The sequence below is a fragment of the Chelonia mydas genome, chromosome 1 (genome assembly GCF_015237465.2).
Source record: "Chelonia mydas isolate rCheMyd1 chromosome 1, rCheMyd1.pri.v2, whole genome shotgun sequence".
NCBI classification, from domain to species: Eukaryota; Metazoa; Chordata; order Testudines; family Cheloniidae; genus Chelonia; species Chelonia mydas.
In genome coordinates this window covers 55,522,523-55,545,837 of record NC_057849.1, presented here as the reverse complement: position 1 = coordinate 55,545,837, position 23,315 = coordinate 55,522,523, and the positions used below count along the sequence as shown (strand labels likewise).

The following is a 23,315-nucleotide window of genomic DNA, read 5'->3' as shown; positions in this document are numbered from 1 at the left end:
AGGACTCCTTGTTGTTTTTGCTGAAGTTTTAGTCTAATTTATTAAAAAGTTCTAGTCTGATAGTGGTGCTACAATGGGAACTAGGGACTTCAGCAGCACAGGATCTAGCAGAACAAATCTATTTAACACACAGTCATCTATTTTTGTAAAGGACACCGAAAAGTTCAGAAAAGATTGTTTAATCATGTGAGTGAATATTTGCATGTACCAGAAACCATTCTCTTCTGCTAAGTCCACCACACATGGAACAGTGTGAAGTATCTGATAAACTTTGTTTAGAAGTTATCAACTTATAATATCTAGAAGAGTAAGGGTGTTTCTGAGGTCAGAAAGAGACCTGGAATCAAAGATCTAAGGACAAGACAGACCAGGCACAAATGAAAACAATGCAGATGTTCAAAAGACAACAAAAAGCACTCGTTCGTCAACGTATAACCAGCCAATGAGAGCCATGGCATAAACTCAGTTGCCCAGTTGTTAAAAAAGACTAAGTGAGCATAGCTGACTGACCCAGGGCATGTAATGTTTTATGGATGAATATCACTGCTGTATTAATTATCAATAACCAGGGTAAAGGGTGGATATGGGGGGGTTTTTTGCACCTGGGAGGGTAAGTTTTCATGAAAACTTCGTAAGGCTGACCTAACAAACTGGAATGAAGGAAAGCAGAAAAACAGGTGAATGCACATAGGCGTATAAGAGGGCAACGCATGGAAATAGACTAAAGAGATTAGCTGTGTGTGTGGAATTGGTACATTTCAAAGTTTCATTACTAGGATTGCATTTAAAAACATGGTTAGGGTGACTTGGTAGTCTAGTGGCAGTGCAACACTTTTTTTTTTCCTCCTACACAAGCAGAACATGGTAAAGCAGAGACAATATGCTCAGCCTCAGAGCATTTGGCTGAAGCAACTTATTTCACTCTCTAGTGAAACAAGCAGCAACAGCCTTTCTTCCTCTCAGAGGGCGTTATGTCACAGGAGAAAATAAAAAGGGGAAATGTGAGGCTAACAAGTGCACAATATACATTTAATATGTGTACCCTCTGGTAATGCTCTCCACTACTATGCAAAACAAAACTAGGGCTGGATTCATAGTCCCAGTCTCTTACTCTTCAGGCCAAGAGCAGCTGAGAGTGTTTCTAGGGCATATACTCAACCTGAGGGAGAATGGTAAAGAAGTGCCTCTTTGTTCTACAGTGACCCATACTGTTGATTAAAAGGTAATGTTGACACACTCCAAAAGAAGTCCTGTTCAAATCCTTCTGAGCCAGAAGGATGGCAGCTCCAGTACAGGCTGTCAACGAAGCCAGAGCTTTTCAGAGCTTTAATATGAGGGAAACAGATTGAATGATATGGGGGTATGCAAAGACCAAAAGCAGTGGTCTAATTAATGAGTAAAAGAAGATTTGACATGTAAGATTAAACCTCTGCTCCATTTAGCCCAATAGTTTGGTCCCCACAGTGGCTAATAACAAGTGTACTTCAGAGGAAAGCTAAAGCCTCAAAGTGCACCCAACTGATTGTGCACCACTGTACATGGAAGAGAAAAATATCTTCATGACTCCTGCATGCAATTGGCTAATGTGCTGAAATATAAGGTTTCATTATCTCGATCATAATAAATATACCGAAAGTTGACATGTGTGAACTGAAAAAAAAAAAATCAATGTCTATATTTGTGTTTAAAAAACTTGAAGTTTCAGCCTGATATAAAATAAAAACTGAACTAAAGCTGGGTACAAAACAACATCCTAGTAATGGGTTTCTCAATTGTCTAAGCACTGTTTATTTGTACAGTAGCCCCCCTGTTATGTTTTATACTTCATATTTCATGAATAGAGGTTATTTTGGTCAACTAATCATTTGTGGTCTCTGAAAGGGTTTGTCTGTTTTTTTTTTAAAAGGTTTTCCCCCTGTTTATATTCAACCTACCTGCCCATAGTTGTCTATGCCAGTTACTAATCTATTTAAGTTTAATAAATCAAAAGCTGTCCTTAGAGACTGGCCAAGAGTCGTAAGTCCTTCAGCTTGAAGGTTTTTCAATTCATTCATAAAGGTTGCATGGTTTTCTTTCCAGCCAGCCTGCAAAGAGAAAGGCAAGAATGCTTATCCTTCAGATGTTAGCTATGCACAAGGAGAGCCTTTTCTGTTACAGATTACAAAAATGGTGTCTTCCTCTCTTGCATGCATGTGGTTAAAAAATAACCCCCAAACTACCAACTCATCTTACAAGTAACTAAGAACCTCTTCTGTTCTAAAGGCTTCAAAGCTGCCCCCACCCGTCCCCCAAGCCTTCACGCCCCCTTGTCCCGCACCCAGCAGAATATCAGCGTTTGGTTCCACGGTCCAAAGAGTGAGCCTACAACTTACTGCGGGTCATTGGAATAACCAGAGCCTGGTCCACGGCAGCGGACGGGGCCGGTCAATGACCTACAGCAGGCTCCCTTCTGATGTGTCATGTGGAGGCTCCGGGTCTCCACGCACGACGAGGAGGAAGCGCCCAGCCAAGGCTGCCCGGCCCGAAGCAGGTACCGCTCCTCGCCGCCCCTTGCAGCCGAACTCGCCTTGGAGTTGCTGTCACTTCTCCTAACTTGAATCAATATCCCCCACAGTCCATTGCTGCTCACACACCGCACAGGAAAAATGTCGGCCATGTTGATGTCAGCGCCGCCGCCGCTGCCAGAGCCTGTGTGTGCCTGTGCGGGGCGAGCTGCGCTGCGCCGCCGGGAGCGCGGGGGAGGGGCGGGCAGCCCGGCCCGGGGGGAGGAGGGCGATTCACGGGGGTTACCTTGATCGCGTGGGGAGGCTCCTCGAAAGTGACCAGCATGTACCTGTCTCCTCTGCTGGCGGGGTCCCGGGCGCGGAGCTGCGGGCACAAAGCGCAGGGTTACCCGAGGGAGCCAGCAGCAGCGCCCCACATGCGAGCCCCCGCCCGGCCCTCCCCAGCCCCGCGCCGCCCCCCCCCCCCCGGGGCGGCACGGCGCCCCCCCTCTCTCGCCGTCTGTCGCAGGCAGAGCCGGTACCTTCATGAAAGTCTCTACAGCGCCTTTGGCTATGTCCAGATAGGTGGTGCCCAGATGGGTGCGCTGGTTCATGGAGGCGGACGTGTCTATCAGGAAGAGTAAGATGGGCATAGTGCGGAGCAGCAGCGGGGCCGGCGGCTACATGGACACGGGGCGGGGGGCAGACACGGGGCACGGGCGGGCAGTAGGAGCTGTGAGTGCTCTGCACAGGGAGGAGCGCCTCTCCGCCACCACCCCCCTGCCCTCCCCTCCAGGGAGCTGCCCTGCTCGCCTTTGTGTGAGGGGCCCGCTCGAGCCCTGCACGGGCTGGTTTATGAGGAGAAGGCGGACAGGGCTGCACGGCTGCTGCCGCCGCTGGCCCCCCTGTTGATGTTACTCAGAAGTTTCAGGCAGAGCAGCCACAACCCACCCACCCCGGCACTTTCGCTCTCTAACTGAGGCGCTTCCTCGCTCGCAGCCCGCTTTTAAGGCAGCCTGGGCAGGTCGGGAGCCGCCCCCTATAGGCACGTCCCCAAGCCACGTGACCGACTCCCTGCTCCGCCATAGGACTCCCGACGACCCTTCATTAGCATATTTAAATCGTGGGGAAAGAGAAACGAGGCGGCTCCAGCCGTTAAGGGAAAGGCGGTTGATGAGCACGCGTTCTAGCGATACGCGTGCGCATTGCAGCCTCAGCGAGGGGGAGTAGCAATGACATAGGTGCCCCGGCTGCCTTGTACAGGGAAGGAAGTAACCCACGGGAACATGCTCAGTGGGGCTAGATGGGGCACGGTGGGGGTGGGAGGGAGCGGGCAGGGCGGGCCGCGAGAAGGGGGTGGGGCCCGCGGGTGCGTAGGCCGGTCTCGGCCGCCAAGGAGGCCGGTGCCGCGGCCGGGACGGGGCAGGGTGCCTGGCTGCGGGGAGCTGAGGACCCAGGGGTCGGCTCGGGAGTAACGTGCGGGGACGGGGCCCAAGCGCGAGGACAGTGGGAGCCGCTTTTCTGCGGGGCAAGCAGGCGCTGGAGGGCTGGGAGGCGGCAGGGCCTGGCGCGGGGAGCCGCTCGCCCACCGGCGGCCGGGGCGGTGACTGTCCTCTGCGCGCTGGCCGAGCAGCCCGCTCGGTCCGGTCCCCGCGCGGCTCCCGAGTGAGTCACGGGGCGGCGCTTGCCGCGGGCCGCTCCGGCTCCCGTAACGCAGGCGCCCAGAGAGTCTCCCTCAGGCTGCGGGAAGCCCTCGCTGGGATCTTTCCTGACGGCGACGCAGTCCCCGGCAGGGGCGGGCCCAAGGGGCACCCGGAACAGGGAGCGGGCGGGAGGCGTGTTCACGGGGAAAGCTCCCGCTAGGCCTGAGCTATAGTGGGGGCTGGGACCGCTCGTCCGCCCGCATCCGTTCCAGGGTCTGCAGGGACTGGAGGCGGGGTGTGTGTTGCATTCTACGTGCGGAGGACACTGCCTCATGGGAGGGTCAAGGACGGAGGCTTTGCGGGGCGACTCCTCCTGGGGGAGGCAATTGCCAGGCGTGGGGTGTAGCAACCATGTCTTGGGGAGGGGGGAGCTGGGGTAGATGCCTTTTCTGAGGGCGGCGGGATTCAGTATTACAGTCTCTGGAGGAATAAGCTGGGGCAGTTCTGTATCTTTCAGTGTGACAGTCGGTACGTTCAGATTGAGACAGCCTTGCATGCTTGGAGTGCTGTGGTTTTGACCTTAGAAGAACTGCACTTTTCTTCTGCTTCGATCCAGGGGTGCTGGAACTGGGGGTGCTGCATCCCTTGGCTTGAAGTAGTAATAAAAACCAAATGCATGGTTTTCGCTTTCAGCACCTGCACTGTAAAATATTGTTCCAGCTCCCCTAGTTGGATCTGAAATGTGACACATAACTTGTCCAATAAAAACAAAACTCCCACCCCACAAGTCACTCAGAGCCCACTCAAAGAACTTGAAAAACTAGCAAGATTTTGCTCCTGTTTAGTTTAAAGAAGCCAAGGCTGTGCTGTTTCTCAGGTTAGGAGGTGGGGCCACAAGATCTGAGGGCCAGGCCACAGAAGCAAAGATATGACACTTTCTTCCATTTAAAGTGGTGAGTTAAACTAGTGTGCATTCCGGAAGTTTAAGGTAGAATCATAGGACTGGAAGGGACCTCGAGAGGTCATCTAGTCCAGTCCCCTGCACTCATGACAGGATTAAATATTTACAACCCAAGCTGTTTTGTTTAGGTTTCAGAGTAACAGCCGTGTTAGTCTGTATTCACAAAAAGAAAAGGAGTACTTGTGGCACCTTAGGACTAATCAATTTATCTGAGCATAAGCTTTCGTGAGCTACAGCTCACTTTAGGGTTTTTAATGTGTGAAAAATTGTGAATAGTGCACAGGCAGAACCATCTCAATTATAAACTGTCAGGGGCTCAGGCTGTCTTACAGTTTGTCTAGACTAGGAAAAATGATAATAGGTTGAGGTTAGGGGATGAATTTTAGCTAACCCCAGTCTAACCTCTTCTCAACCTTTCCTCAGTCAGTGCTGAGGCAACCTAAACTTACTTCCAGTAAATCATGTAGTGCTGGGGCTACTTCCAATCAGTTAGTGCAACGTTGCTACCAGTATGCTGGACGCCTCTGCTCCCAGCTCTTTCTCCAGCAGTTGGGCCTTTTGCTTTTCCTTTCTGTTCCCCAACCCTTAAAGAAGTAGGAAATCAGAGGCTTCTTTTCTCTTCTCACTTGTGAATTTAGCAACAGCTCAGGAGCTGCTCTGTTCCCTATCTGATTTTCCCTTCCTGTGAAAAATGTACCGGCTCCAGTTGATCTGCTCCCATCACTCCCAAAGAACTAGAAGCTTAGGAATTGCTGTGCTCCTTCCTTTCTTGCCTCCAGAAAAGAAGCCAGGAGCTCCCAGCCTTATTCAGCTCACTTTCCCAGGCTCATTTTAAGGTAAAAAATGGCTGCTTACAGTAACTCTGATTCTTTGAGATGTTTTGCCCACTTAGATCCTGCTATAGATGTATACACACGTCATGTGTAAGAGCAGTCTTTTGGCCACCAGTATCATGCATGTGTCCTGCACCACCACCCAGCCCCCACCTCTCCTGAAGATATAAATGAGTGGGTCCAACTGCCGCTTAGTTCCTTTGCCAATATAGAATCCTAAGTTTAAAGGACTCCACAGTAGCAACAAAGAAGGGTGGGTCCTGGGATGCATATGGACAAAACACCTTGGAGAATTAAAGTTACTGTAAGGCAAATTAACGATTTTTTCTTTTAATTTTTTTCTCACTTAAATCCCACTGAAGATGATTGGCTAGTAGCTCCCTAAGGAGTTGGGTGCCATGGTAAGACTGTAGGGCTGCACTACTAAATTGAGCTTCAGAGCTAGTAACTGTGACTAGAGAGTAATGTTGAGTAAATGTACTGAATTCCAAGTGGCTGCCCTGCAAATTTCTGATAGAGACATGTTTGTCAAACATCAAAAAGGTTGCTTAAGCCCTAGCTGTGTATGCTTTAATCTGAGAAGGAGCTAATTTATTTAGTTTCCAGAAGATCTAATACAATCTGATATGCATTTCTAGAGTCTGTGGGTCAAAATAGCTTGCCTTCTAGACCAGTGGTTCCCAAACTTGTTTCGCTGCTTGTGCAGGGAAAGCCCCTGGTGGGCCAGACCGGTTTGTTTACATGCTGTGTCTGCAGGGTCGGCCGATCGCGGCTCCCAGTGGCCGTGGTTCGCTGCTCCAGGCCAATGGGAGCTGCTAGAAGCGGCAGCCAGTACATCCCTCGGCCTGTGTCGCTTCCAGCAGCTCCCATTGGCCTGGAGCAGTGAACCGCAGCCACTGGGAGCCGCGATCGGCCGACCCTGCGGATGCGGCAGGTAAACAAACCGGCCTGGCCTGCCAGGGCCTTTCCCTGCACCAGCAGTGGAACAAGTTTGGGATCCACTGCTCTAGACCTGTCCCTAAACACTACATGTGTCCAAGGTGACTTTTGGAAGGGTCTGGTTCTGTGAAGGTAGTTCTATGTAGGTAATAAGAGAGTCTTTTCAACAAGTCAGGCATATGGTGTTTTGCTTCTGTAGGAGTCAAAGAAGTTTGGGAAAGAACATTAGGTGTATATACCGATCAGATGAAAGTCTGAGCTCACTGAGTAAGAACTTTGAGTGAGGTCTTAGAATCACCTTGTCTTCATGAAATATAGCGTAAGAGAAACCTGCCATTATACTTCAATCTCACTCATTCTTAGAGAAACCAACAAAAATATTTTCTTGATAGTAGAGTGTAAAGCAAGAGGGGGCCAACAGATCTAGTCTGACCTGCGTGGCACAGGCCACTAACCCAGCTACCTTTGAATTGAGCCAAATAGCCTGGATTAGACTCAGGTACTATACCCTTCAGGAGACTATTTGTGCTACAGGCAGAAAACAGGAAGGACTGAGGTGCACCAATGCTTGCAACCCCTGCAGTGGCAGGGAATTGATTTGGTGAGATGTACCCAGATGATCCTAGCAAGTGACTAACACCCCATGCTGCAGAGGAATGTGCACAAAAAAAAAAAAAAAGTCCCTGTCAATCTGAATTGGGAGAAAATTCCTTCTGGACCCCAAAAATGGTAATCAGTATGACCGTGAGGGTGTGAACAAGACCTACTAACTATGTGAGATGATAAAAGGAACATAGTGCTATAGACACAAATTGGGTTTCTCTGAGGGCCAGGAACATCAAATTGAGTGTGACAGGGTTATATTTCTAGTGGAAATGTGGATCAGATACTTCAGAAATTTAAAAGATGTGGGTGCAAAAATACTGTGTGATCCCAAATTGGATGGTGATGGGCATGTATTGCAGCTAAATATACCCTCTCTGATCTGATGGAAAATCCTCAGCGTTTCAAGAAAAATAAAATAATCCAGAATAACAGGAACAGATGTCTCCAACTATTGAAGTTGTTGCTGAGCAGCCCAAAATGAAAGATCTTGCCATTTGGCTATATCAGTTAGCCTTGTAAAAGACTTTTTGCTCTGAGTCAAAATATCTTGCACCTCTCTAGAATGACTCCTGCATACTGCACTTAAGCAGCTAGCATCTGTGCTGTCAGATGTGCGGGTGATGGGCCTAGGCATAGGCACTAACTAACTCTGTGGGTGCTCCAGGGCTAGAGCTCCCACAGAAAAAAATAATGGGTGCTCAGCACCCACTGGTGGGCCCCTCCTCCTCCCCTCCAGTGCCTCCCGCCACCGGTGGGATCCACCAATCAATTCCTCTCCCTCCGCCCCAGCACCTCCCATCCCCCGCAATCAGCTGTTTGGCAGCATGCAGGCGGCGCTGGGGGGGGGGAGGGGACACAATGGCGTGGGGGCAGTGCTGGGCAACACATGCCCCAGATGCCAGGGAGTGGAAGGGGTGGGATTAGTCCCTTTGGGATGCTGCTCTGCAGCGTGGTGGACTGGCGGCTGCCTGAGAGAGCCTGGCTGGGGAGGCAGATTCCGCTCCCGGCTCATGTGCTGGGGACTGGGGGTGGGTGAGCCGGAGCGCCCTCACCCCCTCCCAGCAAGTTTCCGGCTCACTTATCCCTGGCAGCCAAGCCTGGGCAGGGAATGGAAGCCACCTCTCCCCAGCCAGGCTTTTTCAGGCAGCTGTTGGGCAGCAGAGCAGCAACCAGGAGAGGCTGGTGTTAGAAGTGGCTCCCTCCCACTCCCTGCCTGGGTTCCCTCCCTCCGGGGAGAGTGGCAGAATGTGCTGGGGGTGGAGGGGGGTGGGGAAGGTACAGTTGGAGGACAGAGTGTCCCCCCGCAGGTAACATGCAGCGGGGAGAGTGCAGTGGTGCGGGGGGGCTGGCCCAGGGGGACATGTGACCTCCCCTTTAGACCATGCCCCCCCAGTATGGGGAGGCACCAGTTGTCTATGGGGTGCCCTTGGGGGAGAGGGCGGGAAGGGGTGGGAGTGGGGCCTTGGAGGAAGGGGTGGAGTGGGGTGGGGCCTGGGATGGAGAGGGGGTCGAGCATCCCCCGGGAAATCAGGAAGTCAGTGCCTATGGGCCAGGGTGTAGGATTACACCATGATTCTCAAACAATGTCCAGAAATCTGGAAGAGTAATGGGCAGCTGAATTTATAGATGCATCAATTCTCTGTATCAGAACTAATGTGCCCATGCTGGTGCTGACAGTATTAATGGGGCTTTGTCCTGTCATACTTTTCTGAGGATTCTGGAAATTAATGGAATTGATAGGAGTAGACATCAGGTTTCTGTTCCACTGGATCATGAATGTATCCAAAAATGAGCCTGGGTTTATGCCTTGGTGGGATTAAAACTTGATACTTCTCCAGGTTGGTGTCAAAAATGTCTCTTGTAGGAACACCCTCTTTTAGGAAGACTTGACTGAGGTCCAGATCTTCAAAGGTATTTAGGCTTCTGACTCCCATTGATTTCAATGAATCTCTACAAATTCAGTCTTGACTAAATGAGCACTTTCTGCTGAGTTGATCTGCTAAGTGATTCTGAAAGCCTGGTATATGTACAGCTATGAGATTGATCTGATGTTGAATGCACCAGTCACAAATAGTCCTGACGGAGAGGAAGATGATCTCACTCCCCCTTGTCTCTTGACGTAGTGCAGCACTGTCTGTCAGGACTTGAATTGTGGTCCTTTGGAGGGGGGGTAGGAACGCTCTACATGGTAAATGTATGGCTATAAGATCTAGAACATTTATATGTAGATGAGTCTGTTAAAGAACCAGAGACCTTATGTCTGAAGGTGGTCTGGGTGTGTTCCCCATCCCTTTTTAACGACACCCATTACAAGCGTTGTGATAGGAGATGGGTGAGGTGAATAGGATGCCTTGACTTACTTTTCATGTGTCGTTCCACCAGAGAAGAGAGGATAAGGCTTCTGAGGAAACTACATCCTGTAAATTCATGCTGTGTTTTCTTGATAAACTGATTTTTAACTGCCCCATAAGAGGTTGAAGGTGAAGTCTGGCACATGGCATCAAAGATGCAGATAGCTATGTGGTCCAACAGCCTTTGGACGTGACCAAAGTCCTTGGTTGAATATGTATAGGGCCCTACCAAATTCACAACCCGTTTTGGTCAATTTCATGGTCATAGGATTTTAAAAATCATAAATTTCATGGTTTCAGATATTTAAATCTGAAATTTCACAGTATAGTAACTGTGAGGGACCCGAGTCAAAAAGGGGTCATGGGGGTGTCACAAGGATCTTGTAGGGGGATCATGGCATTGCCACCCTTACTTGTGTGCTGCTGCCTTCAGAGCTGGCCAACCGGAGGGCAGCAGCTGCCCGGATGCCCAGCTCTGAATGCAGTGCCACCGCCAGCAGCAAGGCAAAAATGAGGTTTCACTGCTGCTGGAGGCAGCGCTGCCTTCAGAGCTGGACTCCCAGCCTGCCATGGTGGAGCTTCCTGCAGCTGAGGGAGGTTCCCGGAGATGGGTCTGACCCAGCCAAGGGAGCAGCCCATGCAGAGGAAGAGGAAGTCCTAGCCCTCCCCAACCTGTCCAGGACTAGCAGCTAGTGCCCCTAGCTGGGGCGCCCTCAGCCCTGCCCTCAAACCCAGTGCTTGGTAGTTAAAGGTGCCTTGGACTGGCTGTGTGTAGAGGGGGTTGACCACAGCACCCCTCTGACTATGGCGCCCTGGGCGGTCACCCACCTGTAAGGCCAGCCCTGCCCTCCCCCCTTACCATCCCACCCTCACTTCTGCATTGCTGCTGGTGGGGACCACAGCCTTCAGAACTGAGCTCCTGGCCAGCAGCCACTGCTCTCTGGTCGCCCAACTCTGTGAAATACAGTCTCCCCTACAATAGCCAGATTTCACAGGGGAAATCAGATTTCATGGTCCGTGATGCATTTTTCATGGCCTTGAATTTGGTAGGGCCCTAGATACGTATATTTGAGAATTGGTGGAGTGTGGTACAAAATCTGGCCTCTGGGAAATAAGCTCTTGCTGACTCCAAGCTGAGAAGTTAATTTTATTGTTTGAGTGGGAGTGAGAGTGGATGTGTCCTGATTGATTCTGAGGCCAACCAAGAAGAGGTGGCGAACCAGTTATACTGCATCAGTGACCTATTTTGGAGATATGCCTCAAATCAGCTAATTGCTGAGGTATGGGTGAATGTTGAGTCCTTAGAGTCAATCAGGGACCTTACAGAGGAGCTGCAATGAATAACAGGCATTTGGAAAACACACTTGGTGCTATGGAAAGACTGAACAGTACCACATTGAACTAATAATACCTGTGTGCCACAATAAAATAAGTACCGGTACTTTCTGTGAGCTGGGTGGCTGGACAGATGGAAGCAAGCATCCTTAAGTCAAGAGTTCTGAACGGGATCTAGGGAAGGAATTATGAATGCTAGAGAGACCAGCCTTGATCCTAAAGTGATGGATGAATGTGTTGAGTCATCTGATATCTAGAATGGAACACCATCCTCCTTTCTGTTTCGGGATAAGGAATTAATAGTAGTAAAACCCCTTGTTGGGGAGAAGAGGGTACCCTCTCCATTGCAGCACGTTGTAGAAGGATATCTGCTTCTTGCTTTAGTAGTATCTTGTGAGAGGCATATCTGAAAAGGGACAGGAATGGAGGAGTTGGCAAGGACTGAAATTGAACTGAATAACCCTTGTGTAACAGCAGTTCTAGTTCAGGCATCAAAGAAAGAAAGAGGTGATAGCCAAATGGTGGAAGGAAAGGATATAGGTCCTTGTAGATCAGTCTATGTCTTTCGATTGTGGTATCAAACTTTCTAATAGAGCTGTCAAGCGATTAATCGCGCAATTAAAAAACTGTGTGATTAAACAATAATAGATTACCATTTATTCAAATATTTTGTATGTTTTCTGCATTTTCAAATATTCATTTAAATTACAACACAGAATACAAAGTGTGTACAGTGCTCACTTTATATTATTTTTTATTACAGATATTTGCACTGTAAAAAAGAAACAAAAGAAACAAGATTTTTCAATTCACCTAATACAAGTACTGTAGTAGTGCAATCTCTTTATCATGAAAGTTGAATTTACAAATGTAGAATTAAGTACCAAAAAAAAAAAAACCTGCACTCAGAAATAAAACAAGGTAAAACTTTACAGCCTACAAGTCCACTCACTCCTACTTCTTGTTCAGCCAATTACTCAGACAAACGAGTTTGTTTACTTTTGTAGGAGATAATGCTGCCTGCTTGTTTACAATATCACCTGAAAGTGAGAACAGGCATTCACATGCCACTGTTGGAGTTGGCATTGCAAGATACTTATGTGCCAAATGCGCTAATGATATCCCTTTGTGCTTTGTCCGCCATGCCAGAGGACATGCGTCCATGTTGATGATGGGTTCTGCTCGATACAATCCAAAGCGGGCTGATGCACGTTCATTTTCATCATCTGAGTCAGATGCCACCAGCAGGAGGTTGATTTTCTTTTTTGGTGGTTCGGGTTCTGTAGTTTTGGAGTGTTGCTCTTTTAAGACTTCTGAAACATACTCCACACCTCATCCCTCTCAGATTTTGAAAGGCACGTCAGATTCTTAAATGTTGGGGTCAAGTGCTGTAGCTATCTTTAGAAATCTCACATTGGTACCTTCATTGCGTTTTGTCAAATCTGCAGTGAAAGTGTTCTTAAAATGAACAACATCTGCTGAGTCATCATCCGAGACTGCTATAACATGAAATATATGGCAGAATGCGGGTAAAACACAGGGCAGGAGACATACAATTCTCCCCCAAGGAGTTGAGTCACAAATTTGATTAACGCATTATTTTTTTAACGAGCGTCATCAGCATGGAAGCATGTCCTCCGGAATGGTGGCCGAAGCATGAAGGGGCATACGAATGTTTAGGATATCTGGCCCGTAAATACCCTGCAATACCGGCTACAAAAGTGTCATGTGAATGCTTGTTCTCACTTTCAGGTGACATTGTGAATAAGAAGCGGGCAGCATTATCTCCCGTAAATATAAACAAACCTGTTTGTCTTAAAGATTGGCTGAACACGAAGTAGGACTGAGTAGGCTCTAAAGTTTTACATTGTTTTGTTTTTGAATGCAGTCATGTTACAAATGAAGATTTTTTTGGTAAGTTGCACTTTCATGACAAAGAGCGTGCACTCCAGTATTTGTATGAAGTGAATTGAAAAATACTATTTCTTTTATCATTTTTACAGTACAACTATTTGTAATAAAAAATAATATAAAGTGAGCGCTTTACACTTTGTGGGCTGGGGCTGGGGTGCAGGCTCTGGGCTGGGGCTGAGGAGTTCGGAGTCTGGGAAGGGGCTCCAGGCTGAGCCTGGGGCATGGATTTTGGGTGCAGGAAGGGACTCCGGGCTGGGGAAGAGTGTTGGGGTGCGGGAGGGGTCTCAGGGCTGAGGCAGGGCGTTGGGGTGCAGGAGGGGGTACGGGGTGCTGGTTCCAGAAGAGAGCTCAGGGCTGGGGCAGGGGGTTGGGGTGCAGGAGGGGGTTCAGGGTGCTGGCTCTGGGAAGGGCTCAGGGCTGGGGTGCGGGAGGATTGAGGGCTCCCGCCGAGCAGCACTTACCTTGGGCGGCTCCCAGTCGGCAGTGCAGCAGGGCTAAGGCAGGCTGCCTACCTGTTGTGGCCCCGCACCACTCCCATAAACAGCCAGTATGCCCCTACGGGCCGTCGGGGGGGAACTTGGCGTCATGCGCTGCCCCTTCCCTGCAGGCACCACCCCCGCAGCACCCATTGGTTGCAGTTTCCCATTCCCGGCCAATGGGAGCTGCAGGGGCGGTGCTTGCAGGCAAGAGCAGTGCACGGAGACCCCTGCTCTCCCCTCTAACCCCACAGCCCACAGGGGCGTGCTGGCTGTTTTCAGGAGTGGCGCGGGGCCAGGGCAGGCAGGAAGCCTGCCTTAGCCCCGCTGTGCCACCAGACTTTTAGTGGCTGGAGATTGCAGTCAGCTGGCAGAGGCTCCTGGGTTGACTAGTCGATCGCGATCTACTAGTTGGTGACCACTGCTCTAAAGCCTGCCAGAAGCACTCCCTCCTTGGCAGTGATGCTCATGGGATCTGCCCACTGCAACCGAGTCCCATCAGTGTGTGGCAGAAGGGGAGGGGAGTCATGTTTCCAGGGGCTTCCTCCTCCACGTAGGCACTCCTGCTCCCCCCGCATCCCAAAGCACTGCTCAGAACACAGCTGGGTGAACTCTGGGGCTTATGTGGGTGAAGTGTGTCCAAAGGCGGGTGAAGCTCCTCCAGGCATGTGACCATCACAGAAGTACAATGAAGAGGACTCCTCCCCCCCCAATCACTGCCTGTCTGATTAGAGAAAGGAGCTGATCACCCTCATCTTGGGTGCAAGTGCCCGCCCCCAACAGTGTTTTGCTAGTTTTCTCTTGTTGTGAATTCTGAGTAGTTTCATCTGAATTTATGTACATGTAGCATACAAAATGAGATTTATTTTTTCATTAGCAGTTTATCACTTCTGTGAACATTGTTTCTTCTTGCAATAAATACAGCATTGCCTGTACTCTGAAGTTTGGGAGGAACCAACATGCAATGAAAGAAAGACAGATGTATAAATGAGGCATGCATACAACCAGCTGAAGCATGACTGGAGTTTCGGGAGGGAAAAAAGGAATCACATCAAAGTGACACTCCAGCAAGAGTTGCATGTAAAAGGCACTGATGAAACATTAAATTTTCTGTTAAGTGCTTTCTGTCTCACATAGCACACCACACCACATAGCCGTGCGTGAAGTTTTCATATAATATGCAAACAACAGTCATGGATCACAAAGGGAGCAATCACTTCTGAGTGAAAGTTGAACATCCTAGTTCAGCTTATTCAGTAAACACTAATAAAATGTTGAAATTAACCTTTTAAAGTTTTAACTTAGAATAAAATAATTAAATGGACCTATCTAAAACTGAGACAAGCTAAAATGGATATTCGGAAGATTTTTCTGACAAGTGACTCTTGAACCATCAGTGACTGATTCACTGCAGGATTTTACAACACCTCCAGACTGGGCCCTGCCACTGCCTGACTCAGGTTGTTACCTGCACAAATTCTCTGTCACTTGCACACTCTAGGACATCTAATCTCTACCTAGTTCCTAGGGCACAAGGCTTCGACGTCTACCTAGTTCCTAGGGCTCCAGGCGTAACCCGGTTAATTTAGGCACCCGCATTCTTTCCCAGTTCCTTGGGCTTGAGGTGAAAGGCACCTAACTTTACCCCTCTGTGGGCTCCGGGCTCTATTCTGGGTTCCGGGCTCTATTCTTGGTTCCAGGTAAACACCCATTCCCTGTGGACTCAGGGCTTAATTTTTTGCGGGTTTACAGGGTCTTTTACCAGTGAAAGAGCCTTACATAGTAATATCCTACTTAACCTCTATTTATTAACAGTTACCAAAACAAAATGCACACGCTACCCATACAATGCTCACCACTCCCAATAAGACAGATGAACTTTTCTTGATGGCCAATCAGGATCAGGTCATACTGGGGGGGGGGACACGGACGGACTGACTCAAGTTTCTGCCTGAAGTCGTTGGCAGGGTATTGAGGTCTGGCAGCTCTGATCTTTGGGCTGTGTCCTGGAGTTGGTTCCCAAAAAACTTCCTTTTGGACCCCAGTTTATATAGTAAAACCTGAGTCCTGCTTAGCTGTACCTTAACCAATCATTTTACTAAAATTTTACTAACCAATCCTAACATATTGTAACAAAATTCTCTAACCTAATCATCCCACCACGTTACATAATTAATTTTGCTAGGTGTATATTATGTAACAGGCAGAAACAATCAAAGAACCAGACCGATCATACAGACAAACAATAGAGAAGTAGGGACCATAAAGATAAAACAATAAAGAAATGAGGATTTCACAACCACAACTATTGTTAAGTGATTTCTTGCCAGACAGAATGTTATCAAACTAAGTTTTCTTTAACCATCTTAAGATCTGTTTCTTTATCTGGTGATAGTGGGTGCTATTACCTTAAAAGCGAGATATTGCCTTCTTAACAGCCTGATATTACATTGCTTTAATGTAGTTTAGATGGAATGTGAGGATGTGACTTCCTGCTTCTCAGCTCATGGCTGCTGCTCTCTTAATATGGGTGCAGGCAAAGGTCTTACAATATGGCTATAGGAAAAGGCTGTATCCTTACAGAGTCTGAACATTTTATCATTGCAAGCAGAACAAAAGGATCACGAATGTTTGCATGCAGTGAGTACAGGTTCTGTCAGTATAGATACGACTGAAGTATGATGTGAGAAGCGTAACCGTTCCTACAGATCTTGGAGAAAAAGCAATGGGCCTAATCAACCACATCTGCCTGATTTTCCAAGGAGAATGTTTGGGAAACACAATAGTTCTTTTCCAGTTTTCTATTACAATACATTTCCTTGGGATGAACATTCTGTTCAACAAGATGTTATATTCTGCTTTCCCTGCTATCACTTCTGCTCTGAAACAGCCTGTGTGGATGATACCTTAATCAAAAAGGGTGTGAGGGATTGGATGACAATCTCTGAAAAATTGTCTAAACATGCTGTTTCCCAGCTTCATGTGAAATGTATGGAAAAGTGGCAGTGCTTCAAACATAGCAAAGGAACTGGATCAGTAGCAGTGAAGCTTTCAGCAAGTGATAAAAGTGCCAATGAGAGAAACTGGGATTACCTTACTAAGGTTTGTGATATTGTCAAATTACTTTCGAAACTTGGTTTACCATTTCAAGGTCACAATAAGGGAAAGGAATCTAAATTGAAAGAGAATTTCCATGAATGTTGTGATTTCTTTTCAAAGTATGATGAAACTTTCAAGAAACTGCAGGCAAGTTAATTTAATTACACAAGCCCTGAATTTCAAAATAAAGTACTGCAGATTTGGTTTGCAAATAAATTATACAGGTAGTGAATAAGACCTTTTTTTTTTTTTTTTTTTTGTAATTGTACATTAGGCCAGGTCATTTAAGACAGAGCAGCTTCCAGTTCATATCAGATACTCAGAAACTCCAGAGATTAAAGAAAGTTTCTTGTGCTTAATCAATTACTTGTCTTCCTGAAATGCAAATATCATTCATATTGCCATAAAGACAGCTTTGAAGTGGATTACAGAATGTGCCGATAGTAGTTCAATCTTATGATGGTGCTTCTGTGATGTCAGGACACATTGCTGGGGTTCAGCAGTGAATGAAGAAAGACCATCTGATTGCATGGCACACAAATTCAACCTCGTCCTCATGGTGTACTATAAAGTAAATTGTAGTGCTGTGGTCTTTCTAAATGTACTTGAGAAATTGTGTTCAGTGTTTGTGGAGCCAGCCAACCATCAGATGTTTCTTGACATGCAGACAGCTTTGGGTCTCAAGCATCAAGAGATAGTGCAGCTCACTGATATGCACTGGGCATGTAAGTGGAGAAGTGTGTTTGCAGTAAAAACACAGTACACTGCCATCATGCGGGTGTCTAAAAGATCTGAGTGAACAAGGCGAAAAGTGGTCTGTGGAGGCAAATGGCCTTTATTATCACATAAAGTTTCATTCATTGCATGCTTAATTATCTTTCAACATTTTATGAAAGTTGTTCATTTTGCTCACAAAGGACTTCAAGGCATCGATACCACACTTTCAAGAGCTTCCCTATCATAGAGAAAACGAAAACTACTTTGAGAAATGCAGAAGTGAAGAAGGCTGGAATGATATGTGGAAAAAAATAACAGAGTTCTGTCAAGACCATAACATTGCAGTGTCAGATGAAGACTCACTTCATTCACCAAAAAGAAAAAAAGCAGTAAAAGCCTTGCAGCTCTTATGGACTTCAGTGTCCCAATAACTTTGGGTCAAAGAAAGTGTGTAGAAGAGGCAACAAATGTATCGGAAACCACCAAGACTGTAACTGTATCTGAAAAAAAGCAGGTGGCATCAGCAGTTGAACCTTCCTGTTTTGGATGGCATAATTGCAGAGTTAGAGAGACGATTCTCAAAAGAATCAATGGAAATTGCTGAAGCATGTGGCTCACTCATAAGTTTTGATAGAACTGGCATTCATCCATTCTTGCAGAAATATGCATACCTACTCAACGTAAATCCTCACCTTGCAGCTGGAGAAATGGACATTTTTACCAGTACGGAATCTCCTGTTACTTTTCAAATACTTCAAGAAGAAATGTCTCAGATTATGTACCAAAACTGTTACAAACTCATTCAGTTAGCTCTCACGTTGCCAGTCAGGATGGCCACATTGGAACAAAGCTTTTCTGCAATGAGATAGATTAGAAACTGGTTGTATTCAACCACGGGAGAAGAAAGATTTTCTTCACTTAGAAGCTGATTTAACTGCAAAGCTGATTCCAGAGAACATTGTGGACATTTACGCTAACCGAAGGGAAAGACGATTGCATCTACATTAAGGTAAATACAGTATTTCTATATTAAGACACTGTTTATGTAGCCCTAAAAGGTAAATATAGTATTTCTATATTAAGACAATGTTTATTTAGCTCTAAAACCAGAGAGATGTGATTCATAGTTACATGAAAGTGCTCTGTTCTGTTTATTCAAGAATTTGTTTTTATGCTAATGTTGATTTTTAAGTGGTAGCTGGTAAAGATGTCAAATAATTAAGTTAAAATAAAAAATTAAGGGTGATGAACTTAAACTCTATTTGTGATTTCAAGTACATTGTAATTTCAGTACCACTAACAGTTTGTAAATCCAGAAGTTAGACCTATACCTATTATTAATAGTATTAAGACCCTCTAGTCCCCCAAATATAGAAATCAAACTATACCTATAGGGAATAGGTACACCAGCTGATTTCTTTGCAACTAACTCCAAATGCTGATATCACAACACATACATCGGAGGAAGGGGTTACCTTGACATCATCACTGAAACAGATGTAGCTCTTTTTGGCCTCTCAGCTTTTTTACATAATAGGCATATTTATATCTAATATACAGTTTAAATTAGCTAGTGTGATAGTCACTTGTTTTATTTGCAACATAAAGGAACACTCTTAATTTAAAAATCACATTTCTGTCTGAAAAAATATTTTTATACTGAGACATCCTGTACCCCACGTTCACCACTTTAATAAGATTTGATGTATTTTGTACAAAGTATGCCTTATGAGGTATCATTTGAAAACTCACAATCTGCTGAACATCATTGTCCTGTCAAAATGTGTGTAACAACACGGTGTGTAAAGATACGGGATTTAACTGTAAGATGTTATTAAAGTATGTCTTAATTCTGGGGAATGCCCATAATTAGTTCCTCAGAGACAACAAAGGACAGACCAACACCCAGCACGGGAGAAGGGATAAACAAGAAATATACATTTCATCACAGGGATGATCCAAACCTCACTTACACAAGAGACTGCTTGTCACCTCCACCCAAGCTAGGGTAATCCTCAAAGTGGGGAGAGGGGTATAAAAACTGTGACCTTCACCTCCCCTCTGCCCATCTCTCTGCTCATGATATCAACGAACACCTGAAGGACTCTGAACTGGGGGAGGGGTCCCACGCTGGAAGGAGACCCAGCCTTTGAAATTTACTGCAGCTTCTGGTGATACAGACCTCTTTGTTTTTAATTATACTTAGCTTGGTCAGTTAGGTATTAGCTTTCATGTTTATCTTTTATTTTCTTTGTAACCAATTTTTACTTTTATGCCTTATTACTTGTAATCACTTAAAATCTATCTTTCTGTAGTTAATAAACTTGTTTTATCTATACCAGTGTGTGTTTATATTGAAATGTCTGGGGACCTCCGCTTGAGATAATAAAGCTGGTGCATACACATTTTCCTTTGATGAGATGACAGACTTTCTATGAGCTTGTACTGTTCAGGAGGGTACTGAGCAATACAAGATGCACATTTCTGGGGAACAAGGCTGGAACTAAGAATTTGCTGGTGTTGCCCCGGATGTAATTCATGAGTGGCTAACTAGTAGAACTCAATACTATATCGTTTGGATCAAGTTTTGTGCTAATGTCTGCAAATGAGCAGAACTAGGGAGTGGTGGCTCTTACAGCAAAGCAGTGTAAAAGCACCTTAGACTAAAGAGTCAGGGGACACAGCTGTTGAACAGTCCAGATTGTACCTAGAGAATGTCACACCTACTATTGTGACAAGTAACACCTATTTTATAACTGAACGACGAGAGAAAGAAATCCATTTTTTTCTGTTTTGTTTACTGTATACATTTGAGAGCATATTGCATATATCATATATAGTGAGCCATTTTCCCCATTTGTTTCTGTGGCTTTCACACAACAACAAGGGAGGAAAAAAATTGTTAATCACAAAATTTGTCTGAGAAACTGAGTAGCAGCTGTAGTATCTGAAGCTATGTAATTTGTTTTCTGAAATGTGGACTGATTGTGTCCAGTTAAAAAGAAGTCTGACAGTCTAAAAAAACCCAACCTTGCAAATCTTAGGGTAACTTTAGAGAATCAGTGTATAAAGATACACTTTTGAAATAAAGCCTTTCTTACTAATGTTAACTTGAAAATGTATTCAAAATGGTATTTTTGGTATCAGATTTGTTGTTGAATAAATTTTACATTATAATCCAGTTTCTCCACTTCTTGTTTGATACAAGTGTGATCATAATCCTCTTACAAAATCACAGTATGTTCTTATCAAAATTATTTTGTGATATACTGCCATCTTGAATAGAAGATACGCTATGAGGGAGACTGTATAGATCAAAGAAATTAGAGACGGAAATAGAGCTATTTGATTTTGTCCATCTTCCCTGTTTCATGTAGAATATTTTTCAGGATTTTGTTTTATCCAGTTTTTAATAACACAATTGATAAAACTTCCATAGCTTCCACAGTGGAGTAGATTCTTACTATTAAGATTTTTTGCCCGATATTCTGCTTAATGTTTCCTTTGCTTAATTTTATCCTGTTACTCCTAGCTACAGTATACCCTTTTAGACCACTCTAAACAATCCCAGTTTACACTCTTTCAGTAGTTACTTGTAGTTATCCTAGCCCTTTGTTTTGCCAGTTGTGCTCCCTCTCTCTCTCTCGCTATATATATATACACATATATATATATACACACACACACACAGTTCTATTAATATTTCTTTATAAATCATTTTTTGTTCTCTAAACTTCCTGTAGCTTGTGACATCTGTATGCTGTCTATTTATTTGTTCACTTTTCCATTACTTTCAGTACAGGGATTTATTTCCCCTAAAAAATTCTTTAGCAGTTCTTAAGAAAGCCACATCATTTCCTTCTTACAACTCATGGTAGCTTAGATGGCCATCACAGGGTGAGTAATTCCTGGAAGAGGTTAACCAGAGAAGAATGAAAACCAAAAGTACAACTGTTAACTTTAGGGTCCGATTTTTTTTCAGAGGTGAGGAGCAACTGCATCTCCCTTTAACTTTGATGGGAGTTGCAGGTACTCATCTCAAAAATGAGACCTATCCAATACCTTCCATTTTCCAAAGGTCTTTGGGTGCTGAGAAAAGAACATTGAGAGAGCTGGCTAGCAGTTTTGGGGTTTTTGTATTCTTCAGCCCTATCCTAAAGTACTGACTTCTCAAAACCTTCATCACCGGTTTCCTGGCTTGTAATTGGTGCTGACCAATTTCAAAGGCTGTTTTAGCTTCCCTAGCACCGGAGCACAGTGAAGCTAAATGGCTTTGCAGACTGATGACCTTTGAAGGGGCTGCACTCTGACGTTCCCTGGCCTGTCTTCAGAGACAGCCAGCCTCATTTTCTTAGGATGGGAAACCTAAGTGTAGTATTTGAAGCTCATGGTGGGTTTTTTTTGTTTTGTTTTGTTTTGTCATCCAGAGCCTTTTCATTGTGCTCTGGCTGAAGAATCTGAACCACAATGGAGAGTACATAACTCTGAGGGCATAACTAAGGGCTTGTCTACACTGTGGGATAATGCTCAGTATGGGTGTGTAGTTTGTGAGGTGCACTAATGCGTTACACATTAAATGATCTATGTAGACCCTGTTGTGCACACTCAGCCATGTCTACACTACAGAGCTGAATCAGCGCTGCTGCAATCGATTCAGCGGCATCGATCTAGCAGCTTTGGTGAAGATGTGCTAAATCGATGGCAGAGCACTCTCCTGTCAATTTCTGTGCCCCACCTCCCCGAAAAGCGTAAGGTAAGTTGGCAGGAGAGCTTCTCCCATTGACATAGCACAGTGTAGACACCTCGATAAGTGGATCTAGCTACATCAACTTCAGTTATGTTATTCGTGTAACTGAAGTAGTGTAGTTTAGATTGATTTACCGCGGTAGTGTAGACCAGCCCTAAATGTTCCCTAGTGCACTTTAACAGCATGATCTATATGGACCAATAATGCGCAACAAGTTAGTGAGGTTTAGAAATCACATGCCTATAGACTGCATTACCTACCATGTAGAAAAGCCCTATCATTTGTTTATCCAGGGATTTCATTACACTCTGGGATTGGACTGCATTTTGACTTTTTGGTATAGTCTATTATCTGAATACCTATTACACATGGCTTTGAGAGACTAAGTTCATGAATGTTTATAAAATACTTGCTATCCTCTAATGAAAGGTACTGTAGAAGTGCACAATAATGTAATTTTCTAACAATTTTTTTGACTTTTTAATCTCAAGAGTCACCTATGCAGCAATACCTATACAAAAATCAACTAATTAATGATGGGTAGGTGGAGGGACAAATGGACAGGGAACAGATGTCACTGATTTATTTTAATTGCAAATGTGTGTAAAAATTGCATAAATTGATTGTATCTAATCCCACCGTACTTCTCTTCCACCTCCTCTTAATATCAATGATATTAGACTTTAAGCTCATCTGGGCAAAGGAGTGTGTCGTATGTGCTAAAGTAATATGAATATTAAATAAATTTAAGATTCCTCCATTAATTAAACATTAAAATAAATTTTGAGAATGTTGGTTAAAACATTAAAAGCATGGAAATTATATGGTAATGTAGGTAAAGATTCAAATAACTTTATAGTTCATACATTCTTGTATTTGGCCTTTTTCACCATTCCAGTGCTTTTCCTCTATTTTGCAGCTCTGGAGGCAGCATGCTTGTCGGTGATGGGTGACTCCATCTGTCATAAATATAAAGGGAAGGGTAAACACCTTTAAAATCCCTCCTGGCCAGAGGAAAAATCCTTTCACTTGTAAAGGGTTAAGAAGCTAGGATAACCTCGCTGGCACCTCACCAAAATGACCAATGAGGAGACAAGATACTTTCAAAAGCTGGGGGGAGGGAGAAACAAAGCTCGCTCGCTCTCTCTCTGTCTGTGTGATGCTTTTGCCGGGGACAGAACAGGAATGGAGTCTTAGAACTCAGTAAGTAA

At 45.3% G+C, this 23,315-nt stretch overlaps 1 protein-coding gene and 2 long non-coding RNA genes across 11 annotated transcripts in view; 1 reads left to right on the top strand and 2 right to left on the bottom strand.

Annotated features, from left to right (window-relative positions):
• The window catches only part of INTS6 (integrator complex subunit 6), a 75,857-nt gene extending 71,495 nt beyond the window's left edge, over positions 1–4,362 (bottom strand). For 4 of the 9 annotated variants that reach the window (XM_037893228.2, XM_043532589.1, XM_037893215.2 and 1 more), the window contains exons 1-3: positions 3,026–3,662; positions 2,791–2,868; positions 1,935–2,084 (exon numbers count right to left, since the gene is read on the bottom strand). In XM_037893228.2, coding sequence (XP_037749156.1) covers positions 1,935–2,084; positions 2,791–2,868; positions 3,026–3,136 — 339 coding nt within the window. In that variant the 5' untranslated portion in view covers positions 3,137–3,662. Of the gene's footprint in view, positions 1–1,934; positions 2,085–2,372; positions 2,696–2,790; positions 2,869–3,025 lie in introns of those variants that run through there. The other 5 variants (XM_043532582.1, XM_037893211.2, XM_037893220.2 and 2 more) reach the window with 5 other exon arrangements.
• On the top strand, positions 4,037–20,248 carry LOC122463378. The gene is made up of 2 exons (XR_006286663.1): positions 4,037–4,148; positions 16,518–20,248. It is a non-coding gene; the product is annotated as an uncharacterized LOC122463378 (long non-coding RNA).
• LOC122463380 overlaps positions 18,083–23,315 on the bottom strand; it is a 20,396-nt gene continuing 15,163 nt past the window's right edge. The window contains exons 2-3 of the long non-coding RNA XR_006286666.1: positions 22,971–23,063; positions 18,083–18,212 (exon numbers count right to left, since the gene is read on the bottom strand). This is a non-coding gene — a long non-coding RNA (uncharacterized LOC122463380). The remainder of the gene's footprint in view (positions 18,213–22,970; positions 23,064–23,315) is intronic.